The 12,283-nt window shown below is 33.9% G+C and overlaps 1 protein-coding gene across 1 annotated transcript in view; it reads left to right on the forward strand.

Annotated features, from left to right (window-relative positions):
* The window catches only part of Znf804b (zinc finger protein 804B), a 479,575-nt gene that overhangs the window by 376,688 nt on the left and 90,604 nt on the right, over window positions 1-12,283 (forward strand). Inside the window, exon 2 of the mRNA XM_069997267.1 lies at window positions 3,737-3,880. Coding sequence (XP_069853368.1) covers window positions 3,737-3,880 — 144 coding nt within the window. The remainder of the gene's footprint in view (window positions 1-3,736; window positions 3,881-12,283) is intronic.

Here is a 12,283-nt window from a genome sequence, read left to right on the forward strand (position 1 = left end):
TTTTTCCCCTACCATTCCTTCCCTGCCACCTCCATTCCAGGCCTTCCTCTACCTCCCTCCCCCGCCTAAATTGCAAAGTTTATTTTTCAACATAGTTTCTTATATATCCCATTGTTACAATGGGTCCACCTGTATCCCTATTTCAACAACTTGTTTTTTCCCTTCCCCTCCCCAAATTATACCAACATCAAATACAGTGAAAACAGGGGTTATACCATGGGGCAGGGACATACAAAGCAACAAAAAAAAATCCCATGGTGCCTTATTAATACGTTAGAAACAATAGCAAGCAAGAAAAACAAAACACTTGTGTCCCTATCTTGGGTTCATTAATCACTGGGAATGATTAACAAGAAGCTTGTTTTCATTTTACTCCATAAATGTTTTATTTTGTTAAATAAGCTTCAAAAAATACTCCGCTAACCAAATTATGAGAGAGAAAATTTAAATATCTTGCAAATCATGGAAAGAATTATATCTTCCTTGTTAATTTTCTTTATTTTCAAATATTTTTTAGACTTACTATTTTTAAATGACTTGTCAAGACAGCCATCAGATTCAATTTGCAATTCATTTCCTAATTTTTAACGGAATCATTGGGAGTGATCAACAAGAAGCTTGTTTTCATTTTACTTCATAAATGTTTTATTTTCTTAAATAAGCTTTGAAAAACATACTCCATTAAGCGAATTATGAGAGAGAAATTTTAAATATCTAGCAAATCATGGAAAGAATGATATCTTCCTTGACAATTTTCTTTATTTTTTAACATTTTTTAAATTTACTGATAATGATATCGGGTGGCCATTTATTTAAAGATTGTGTAAATGTTTCAGAGAATACATATCATCTGGATTACTTTCAGAATTATTTGCTCAATAAAAGTATTAAGTCATTCAACAGAAATGTGAAGAAATGCTTCATTTTTACAATGGGGGTAAAAAGGTCAAAAAGTATTACATGTTTACAAAGGGAGGGAAAGAAAAAATGAAAGGGAGAGCGAGGAGAGAGAAATCATCATCAACACTGACTTATTCCTCTTTTCTAAACTATTCTGAATCAGATAACCATTTTGTCAACTCTATCTCAATTTGAGTTGTTTTTATCTCTCTCCGTGTAATTCTGTTCTATTGGACTGTAAATTCGTTAAAAATTTAACTTCTAGAGTTTTCCAATAAAAAACTCTTTTTAAAAGCATATTATCTTTAGTTATATAAATAAGAAATCCTTAATGCACAAATATTTAATTGTTGGTGGCATAGGGGATGCTTGGGAAATGGATAGTGAATAGTTAATTGAATGGTTGAGGCAGAATGGTTCATTGAAAGATTTGTTCCTACTTCTCTACTTCGGACAACTGATTTGATACAAATCATAAAATTATTAAATATCTTTTCCTCCTCTGCTAAATGATAGGCTAGATTTGTATAATGCTTCTTCCCCCTACCTTGTGACTTTATCCTCCAGTGTCTGATACATATGGCTGGACTCATTCATTTCCATCTATGTAGTCAGTCCAATTTTACACCACAGTAAGCTTACCTTATTATGGGTAATACCATGGGCCATTGAGTTACAGTTCTCATACAAAGACTGTCCTCAGTGCCTATCTAACTCTAGCCATGTCTTTTCAAATGTAGCCAAAGAATCTTAAGAAATTCTTCTTTCCTGCTTGCTTGTTTTTATTTTTTTCTTCTTTTTCTCCTTTCTTCCGTGTCCTTTTTTTCTTTGCCATTTATTTTATAAGCCTATGATTTCTATTTTCATACATTAGAGTTCTCATTTCAACTCTGCAAACTCCGGCTAATAGGTTTAATTTCTATATTTTGCTTGGCTTGGACACACTGGAATATAAACTATGTTTGTATGTTTTGTTGGCAATTGTACTTCAACCTTTCCTCAATAAAAGACTAGGATATCACCTAGAGAATGCCATTAGGATATTAGAAAGAAAGGGACATGGGAACTCATACACCATTTCCTGGTAAGAATAGTAAAGTAAGAAATATGACATGAAATTCAGTGATGTGACCTTGTAAAATGTGAGTTTTTGCAAGAAATAACTTATAATTTAAAATGCAAGATAGAAAACTTTGTTTTAAAGGCCATATAACAAGATAAATAAATGTTGTTTTAGGAAGCTGTTCAGAGGAAAGTATCAAATATAAATAAAGAATCTTTACTTGTGGCCAATGAGCCAGGAGTCATAAAATCTGAACTAATGAAAAACACATTCTGGATGAGATCAAGTTTGATATGTATGCTGTTATTCCTTCTGCTAGTTCAAGAGACTGAGGTGTTTTTGAGGAATGGAGACAAATTTGGCAAATGTTGAAGGAACATGGTTAGTTTTCTAGGGCTGCTGTTCTCACGTATAATAAAGTAAGGAGCAATGATTACAACAAAATCAAGCCTAGTTCTAAGCCTGTCCCTGGAATTATACTAAAAGAAGAGAAAGTTTGAAAAAAAGGATGGAATGAAAAAGAAGAGTTTCCCTTGATGAGATCTAATGGCTTCCCTTGATGCTAAGCTTGATGCAGAAGAGTGAGCACTAATTCAGGAGATACTCCTACATTAATTCTTAGCAGTTACTGAGTCAGCAGATTATTAATTCCGTTCTTTGAGCAACTGAGTTTTTATCTTCAATTCAGGATCTACATGCTCATCGCTATATATGTGCTTTCAGTGGCTTTTATTCATGTTTTCCATAAGTAAAACCGATTTCTTCTCTTTTCTTAAATTGCTAGTCAGGATATTTGGTCTAGATTGTTGACGCTAAAAAGGATTTGATGGAGCAATAAATGTAAAACAAGGTAATATAGTACCAATTGGCATATTTAGTGATAGAATTTAAGAGGATAGTATGAGAGAAGAATTTGATAAGAGGTGATCACAACCAGATAAAAGGCAGCTTCATAGCACATTAAGTTGTCTGGTAATTCAAAGCTAGTTACCAATAAGAAAGCTAAATTTAGGTTAACTCAAATCCTCCCTCTACTAATTAATTCAGTAATCACAAGTGAATGAACTTTCTAAGCACTGGAGCATAATTCATACAGTTACTATGAGAAAAAAATATATAACTCATTTTTCTGTTGCATAGTTTATATTTAGTGTCTGTCACTCTAATTCTGTAGGCAATAAGAAAAATAAAGAAAATTATAGGTTGGGGAATTAAGCAGCCCAAACTGCTTGGAGGTGGAACATCTAAGCATTCATTGTACAGGAACCTGATGCTGTGGAAGAAGCTTGCTTAGGTTGGAGTTGGACACAGTGGATTTCTTTCCTTATCCCAGTGAATGGGTGCACCCATGAGTGAGCCATATTGAGTAGTTTGGTTGATTTGCTGAAGGTGGAAATTGCATGAAACAGGAAAAATTAAGAAGTAATATCAGAGAAACAAAGCAGTGGTTAATAACATAAATGAATAACCAGAAATGTATTTGGGAATAGACAGAACTATAACATGGAGTGGTCAGCAAGAGAAAGGATAACTAAAGATAAGGCTGCAATTGTCACTAGGTGTTTACTTTGAGAAAAGTCATTTGTTGATTCTTCAGTGAGGTCTCAGTAGAGATCACTTCCACAGTGCTACAAATTTCCAAAAATGTACTAAGATTCATCATAGTATTTTAATCACAGGAAAACTAAATACAAACTTGATTATTATGGATCTGGCTTACTATCAGAAAGAATTATAACCAACATTTTTTGCCCTCTTTCATTTTTTTTGAAGGATTTTGCAGAAAAAGAGAAGTCCACAGAAAAGGCCATGGAAGATGTAAAGGCAAACTTTTACTGTGAATTATGTGACAAGCAGTATCACAAACACCAGGAGTTTGACAATCATATTAATTCTTATGATCATGCTCATAAGCAGGTAAGTCATAGTGGGGAAGTCCTTCACATTTCTAGATTTATTCTTTCAAAACCAAACTGCAACAATTTGTCCTCATTTATTGGCATCTAATATTCAGAAGTGGGATCATTTTATGTCTTTTTTTTACTTGAAATCTTTTTTTTTAATTCAACTGTTAAGTGAAGTCATTTTTTCCCTACAAGTATCACAAAACTAGAGATGAGCATAGTGATGATCTAATCATAGATCATCTTATTTATTTTAGAAGAAGAATATACAGAAGAGCAGGAATCAATAAAATTAACATCATGTTCGAAGATACTTAGCTGGTTATTGACAGGATTAGAATTTGACTAGTACTAGCACAGAAGGTATTGCACAATCTCTAATAGTCCTTCTCCTTTTGTTCTTATAGGAACACTGGGTCTTTGGAAAATAATTTGGCATACACAGTTACATTTTTCTTTTTTTGTATCATTATTTTTAGACTTTTTTTGTAAAGGTAATGTCATAGAGGGTTTACAGTTACATAAGGAAAGAAATTAGTACAATTCTTTTTTTATTTTTTTTTAATTTTTAATTTTTTTTGTGAACACACTGTACAGAGGGGTTACAATTACATGGGCAGGATAATGCATACATTTCTTATCAAGCATTGCAGCCTCCTCCTTTGTTTACCCTTCACATCCCTTCCCAGCCTCTCCCCCCCACCCCACCCCCAACCCTCCCCTCCTCCCCCCCCTCCCTGCACCAACGTTGTAAAGCTCCTTTTCGACATGACAACTTGTACTTCTCATTATTGCAACAGGTCCACCTGTATCCTTTAACGACTTGTTTTTCCCCATCTCCTCTACAAGTTATATTGACATCAAATATAGTGAAAGCAGGGGTTATACTGTGGGGGAGGGAAATACAAAGCAACAAAGAGATAATCTTATAAAGGCGTTAGAAACAAATGCATGAAAGAAAAAAACATTAAAATACATATCTAAGGGTTCATTTTCCTAACATCACATTATCTGGCCTTTTCCACTTGACTCAGACATATACTAGATATTGCAAATAAGGGAAACCATGGGACTTATGTTTCTTTGGGCCTGGCTTACTTCACTTAATATAATTTGTTCCAAGTTTTTCCATTTCCTAACAAATGGGGCAATGTCATTCTTTCTGATGGAGGCATAGAATTCCATTGTGTATATATACCACATTTTCTTGATCCATTCATCTACTGAGGGGCATCTGGGCTGGTTCCATATCTTAGCTATGGTAAATAATGCTGCAGTAAACATAGTTGTGCTGGTAGCTTTAGTGTGGTCTTGTTAGTAAACATTTGGGTAAATGCCCAAAAGTGGGATTGTTGGGTCATAGGGGACCTCTATGTGAAGTCTTTTGAGGAACCTCCATACTGCTTTCCAAAGTGGTTGAACAAGTTTACATTCCCACCAACAATGAAGTAAGGTTCCCTTCTGTCCACATCCCCTCCAGCATCTGTTGTTGTTAGAGTTCTTGATTATAGCCGTTCTAATAGGGGTGAGGTGGTATCTCAATGTTGTTTTGATTTGCATTTCTTTTATGGCTAGGGAGGTTGAGCATTTCTTCATGTGTCTATTGGCCATCCTTCTTTCTTCTTGTCCAACATTGCTACTCCCTCTCTCATTTTCTCCCACTATTCCACATTCCCCTCCTCCACAAGTTGTAAAGTTCACTTCCAACATAGTGTCTTGTGACTACCACTATTGCATTGGTTCACCCTTTGTCCTTGGTCTCACCGTTTCTGTGATTTCTTTCTCATCTTCAAATAAATTTATATACAAAACAAAATGTACTGAATAAAAAACAGTGACAACAGGAAGTAAACCAAAGGGAAATTAAAAATAAAAGAAAAAACTGCATAACTAAGGTTATGCATAAAACTGCATTAATAAGGTTCAAAATACCTAAGAAAAAACTCTTGTTTCCATATATTGTAGGTCATTTTGATTAGCATCTTTTAATGTAGTCATATGTGTATTGTCATCCTCTGCTAGAACTATCCTAGGCATCTACTGCTTAGTACAAATGAGGGAAACCATGGAGCCTATGTTTCTTTGGGTCTGGTTTACTTCACTTGTCCTCTTAAGAGAGTCAGATTTATTATTTAATAAATGAACAATTTTGAACAATCAAACAAACAGCAACAACAAAGATTCCCAAAGTTTAAGCAGGCATAGTAAGTCAATGGTTAAAACAGGTCAAAAGCTTCCACTTCATTTTCTTAGCAGGTAATATACATTTACTTATCAGCGTGGGTGCTCTGTGCATGGCTATTAAATTTCTTCAGTTCTATTTGCTGGAAAGAAAGAATCTATTGTTCAAATGCTGTCAGATTCTATACTTCATGTTTGAGGCATGAAGACTGGCAATTCAGGAAATAGGACTAAGACAGTTGCCCCTTGGCTAGAAGAGCCAGCCGGGTACAAACTCCTCATTACAGGTGGACCTGACATGTTAAATCTGTGGGTAACTCATGTATGTTCTCTGTCTAAAAGAATGAGTAAAGCCAGGTGCTGGTGGATCATGCCTACTCTATGCCTAACTACTCAGGAGGCTGAGATCTGATGTTCGAGGCTCGAAGTCAGCCTGGGCAGGATCATCAATAAAATTCTTATCTCCAATTAATCACAGAAAAAGTTGGAAGTGGTGCTGTAGCTAAATGGTAGAATTCTAGGCTTGAACAAAAGAGCTTAAGTACAGCACCCAGACCAAGAGTTCAAGGCCCAGGACCAAAAAAAAGAAAAAAGGTTCAAAAGTAACCCCAAAGAATAATTATTCTAACATCTAAGTATGGGGTGTATACCAACATATGGGTTTGAGAAATGTGTGGAGGATGAAGAAAGAGATGAAGCATACATAGCTTACTGTATTTCTCTAAAAAGAGCAAACCAATGGGGAAAAATGATGACTGTAGAACCCCACAGACTCCCATGGGCATAATAATCACTCTAGAAGCTGTAATAATGCAGATCACCAGAGTTTTCTAATTCAATTACTCAGACAAAAGACCCAGAAACTGGAAATAATAAAAAGGATGCTTTCAAAGATGTGTAAAATGAACTGTGTATCTGGCACGGAATAATCTTGTTTCATAATACCACCACTCCTCAAAGCATACCTCCCTCACTGCTATGGTATTTTGTATAAATCCCACATCATAGCATCTCATCTAAAAGTAGTCGTTTTTTGGTATTTGTGTATGTTTTTTCCTAACTGGTTTTATATAAGATACCTTATTAAATTCAGATTTTTACTTTTTTGTTTGTGGGAAAGTAGTAGAGACACTTCATATCTTTCCATAAGGAGACAGGGGATATCTGGTTATCTCTCATCATATGACCTTAAATTTAATCTCTGGGTTCAGATAATACACCTTGATCCATCCATTGTAAGTCACCCTGCCATCTTCTTTAATGAATGTGTTCAGTAGCTATCAAAGATTATTTTCTGATATGTTTCCTCACTTACAGTTATAAAATGATGAAATAGGGTATGACTAAAATAGGTTTCTCATAAGCATTACTCCCTAGAAGTTTTTTATACTTATGACCTTCAGACTGCATATGAAAAAATACTCTGGGAATTTATAGAAACAGAAGATAAGGGATGTTGTCTTGGGACTACAGTATTTGATTTTTTTATAGAGTGGTTATCTTTTTTTATTGTCAAGGTGATGTACAGAGGGGTTACCGTTACATAAGAAAGGTAATAAGTACATTTTTTGTCAAACTTGTTACCCCTTCCCTCATTTTCCTCCCCTGTTCCTTCCCCCCCCAACGCCCTCCCAAGTTTTAGAGATCATTTCCAAAATATCATCTTGTCCATGTTGCTGTTGCATTGGTTCTCCCTTGTCCTTTGTCTCACTGTTCTGTTGTTCCCCTTCCCTTCCCTAACTCAAATAAATGTTGATTTTTTAATCTATGCCTTATAAGTAGATATCAAATAGCAGCTCTATGTAGGACGGCATTCTTGGAAGCAGAAACATGAAATTAAGGTGAGGAAAGGGAAGACATTTAGGTACCTGGTGAGGACTATGAAAAGTCCTGAACTACCAATTTTTAATCTTCCACAGCAAGCAGGCAAAACACAACACCCCTTGGACCTTAGAAATTCAACTGAATCAATTTCCTTTGTATTGCTTTTTTCAATCTGATTTGCATTTGCTTGAAACACATTGAAGGAATTTTATTTCAAGGTTTTTATTTTACTACATGCCACTTATGTTCATCTTTATACTTATATTCTAACTCTCTTGCACATGCTTCTTTATCAAACTGTGACTGAGTTTTGAACATGTACAATATGTTATAGGTGGGGAAGATATATTTGCTACTCACCTTCAGGGATCTAGTAACTTAACTGAGAAGTCAGATAAGACAGTAGCTCTTACAGTACATTAAATGTTGTAGAAATTATATTATTATAACAATTAAAAGTCAGCCAAAAAAGTAATTTCAAAAAGAAGACAAGTGAGCTGAATTCATAATGAGGTTAAATAGAAGTTAATAGAAGTTAAACTTGCTGTCAAAAATGGTAGGCCTTTTTATGGTTAAAAAAACCCACTTTAATAACTTACATAAACGTACGAGAATAGGGGAATTATGAACATTTGTGAAAGGGCAATGAATAAACAAGCCATTATGGTCGTAATGATACCACAACTCTCTTAGGGAATATCTTTATGATTCTTTGATACTGTACCCTACTTCCTTCATTCCTTCAAAATATATCTTGCACTCATTTTTCCTTTTGCATCCTCATTTTCATCATTCTTATTTCACCTCTCTCTTCATCTCCTCAGGGGCTTCTAATTGTATTACCTGCTCTTAGTACTTACCTTGCCCCAAATCAACCTGTCCACATCAAATCATACTAATGTTTCTAAACTACTCCATTTACATAGTCATTTACCTCCTAGGAAATCTTTATTGGCTGGTAACTGACTATTAAAAGAATCTGAACATTTAGCCTGTCACTCAAAACCTCCACAGTCTGGATCTGAACTTCATTTCCAGATTTATCCCCTGGAACTCCAGAATTCCCCTACATTCTTTCACAAGCCGCCTTATGCTTCTCCACCTGCTTCACTTGGCCCGTGTTTTTCCCCCTGCCTAGAATGCCCTCCTGTTTGGTGGCTGCCTTTCAACACATATATCTGCATATTTCATGAATAGATTTGAAAATTTCCTATCTGAATATTTAAGTAATTGAGATTTCATGGAAAACTTAATTTGACATTGCACTTTTTCAAATTTCTTCTGCTCATATCTATTACTATCATGGAGAATTCCTGTGCATGCTGCCCACTTTGGAAAGACCAGAATAATTACATTTGCTGCCAACCATGTTAAACTGCTTCCTTGGATCACATTGAAATGCTTCCATCTATAAAGATTTATTTTTGTTTAAAATATTTTGAAAATTACCTAAACCTGAGATGAAGCTGAATTTAAAATTCCCCCTTCAAATGAAACCTAAGTTTGCATAGAGGGAAAAGAAGATAATATATATGAAAATTAAATATGCAATTTTTTCCACATTTTAAAGCCAAGTGTGTCTATTTGGTTCTGTCTTTGTTAACAGCTTTTCTTGATAAAGATAATAAGTATAATGATGAAGATTGGAATTTTGCTTAAAAAATTGGACATGAGCAATATAAGAGGCTGCCATAACTTTATTTTTCAACAAGATTAAGAGGCAATATCTTGCCTCTTCTGATGGACTTCCAACAATATGACTTTGATTATATTTAGAAATAAATCTAAAATGAGAATTCACTCCATTACTTATCAATAAGCAACTTAGTACTAGATTTTTAATAAGAAATTTTGGAATTCTCATCTTTTCTTTTCATTTATTTATTAATATTAATATTTGGGCAGGATCCATTCAGTAAAAAAGTGATTTGTAAAATATATGTTTCTTTACTTAAATAGCAGTATTATGCGTGTCATTTTATTGCAATTATTATATTATTATTCATAGTTTTATTATGATTATAAACATATAACTAAAAAATAAGATAACCTGATAGTAATAGATATATATGAATTCCAATAACAATTTAATAATAATTTTCTATAATTTGCTTTAGAAAGTGTGCTCACTGGGCACTGGTGACTCATGTTTATAATCCCAGATACTCAGGAGGCTTTGATCTGAGGATCATAGTTCAAAGCCAGCCTAGGCAGGAAAATCTCTGAGATTCATCTCCAATTGGACACCAAAAAGTCAAATGTAGAAGTGTGGTTCAAGTGATAAAGCACTAGTTTTGAGCAGAAAAGCTCATAGACAACCCCCATTTCCCTGAGTTCAAATCCAAAATCTTTGTAAAGTAAAAAGCCCAAAACAAAAGAAAAAAAGTAAGTATGCTCTTTTTACTAATATTTGTAAATAGTGAAGTAGTTGTTTCTATCCCATGAAAGAAAATAATGAATTTCAATTATTGACAACCTTTCTCTATTTATAGATTGTGTTTTTGGAAACTCAATTGTTTTAGATATTGCTTTGAGCACTTTTGTGTAAAAGTTAAGCATTATTTTAAAAATCAATTGTATACAAATTACAATTCTGTTTCTAAAAAGAGTACTACAACAATTAGTATAGCTAACATATCAATAATTTCTTAAGAGATCATCTTTGAATCATAATCCCTTTCTCAATACTATTAGGTACATTTGATTCAGAGTGGAATAAATATATATACATCCTCAGTAGAAAGCTCTCTTTGCCCAGACATATACTGGCTCTTTACAATTAATAGCTTAACATGAAATATCTTCAAATTAAAATAATAAATTCACTTTTATATCCCCCCAGAAGTGAAATTTAATCCTACTAATCTCCTTTTGCTTTACAATATGATTATTATCATTTGGACTGGTTTACTTCCTGATTCATTTTTAAAATATTGTTTTGAATCCCTTTGTCTCCTTGCTCCAGGTAAACTATGAAAACAGATGTATCTTTGTCTTTTTGAAAACAGCCCAAGAATTCATTAATAACCTATTTGTGTATTGCTTTGTTGCTACAATTTTATCTAATTTTTCTCTATATATTATCCTAATTGACCTAATGATATATATATATATATATATATATATATATATATATATATATATATATATATGTACTCATAGGATTGAGTACATAGAAAGTACGTATTTCATGTGTGCGTAAGAGATACACATAAATTACCTATACATAAATTATGTGTGTTCCCAAATTATATATGTATATATGTTATATATAATATTAGTAAAGCATGTTTAAATTGATGCCAATGTAAGAGCTTCCGGCTTACATTCAAGTTATTCAAAATTCTCTTTCGCCTTGGCTAAAATGATTTGTTTTTATTCCAATATTGTCTATCCATAGAAAAATACAAAATCTAATACTGGTTCTTTTCATCTCTGTCCTACCTTAGTTTGCCCCTAGTAATATTCCTTCTTTATAAATACTGTATCTCTTCATCTGACCTTCAGCTCTCAAGTTCTTGTCTTCTTGGGGGTTTCAGCTCTCATAGTGACCTCTTCAACAGGACCCCTTGAACCTGAACTCAGAATTCCCATTCCCAGTGGTGACTGGAATCAGCTCAATGTGTTTCCAAAGCCAGGAGCTCAAAACTTATGTGTATTCATTGTTTAATCATTGGTAGCTTGAAGTCAGCAAAGTGGGAGAGGTACATACAAGCACTACAAATCAGAGCTCGTTGTGCTTTCTTTGCTATTCGCAGATAGTTACTATGTCAGCAAAAAAATTGGTTATCTCACTGCAAAATGCAAAAAATAAAATGATTCAGTTTTTAAAAAAATTGCTACTTTCTTCTTGGCCATTAACCCCGCAAAGGGAAGGACACATTTAACTCTAATAGCCATTCCACCTCTAGAATTTAAAACAATGCCTGACACGTAGTACAACTCAATGAATATTTGAAGCGTGAATGAATGGCTGAATAAATGAGTTTCTAAATTAGGCCCTTCCACTCTGTCCCATATCCAATTGTTCATTTAGCATTGTTTTATCACTATTTAAATGGATAGAACAAGCATTACAGTGAACAAGATGAGAGTACTAAGCTCAAGTTCTTCATAAGTTGAGAAATGCACAATTTCATAATTTAAGTAAATACTTGAGCCAATATTAATGCTGGTATGTTGTGATAATCATAGCAAATCTATTTAGCTGTGAGCCTTCAAGGTCCTTAAGCAAGTGAAAGATCTGATCAGATATGGGAGATAGGAAAAAAATTATGCACTTTAAAGATAGATATACAAGGAAGAGAAAAGCTTGGTCTTACAGTCATTTGGGTATTTAGTAGGCCAACAATTATGCTAGAAATCTTTATCACAAGAAAAGCAAGAAGAAAAAAAAGATAGGGCTAAATAT

The sequence above is a fragment of the Dipodomys merriami genome, unplaced genomic scaffold, assembly GCF_024711535.1.
Source record: "Dipodomys merriami isolate MVZ:Mamm:240054 unplaced genomic scaffold, mDipMer1.0.p SCAF_5, whole genome shotgun sequence".
NCBI lineage: Eukaryota > Metazoa > Chordata > Mammalia > Rodentia > Heteromyidae > Dipodomys > Dipodomys merriami.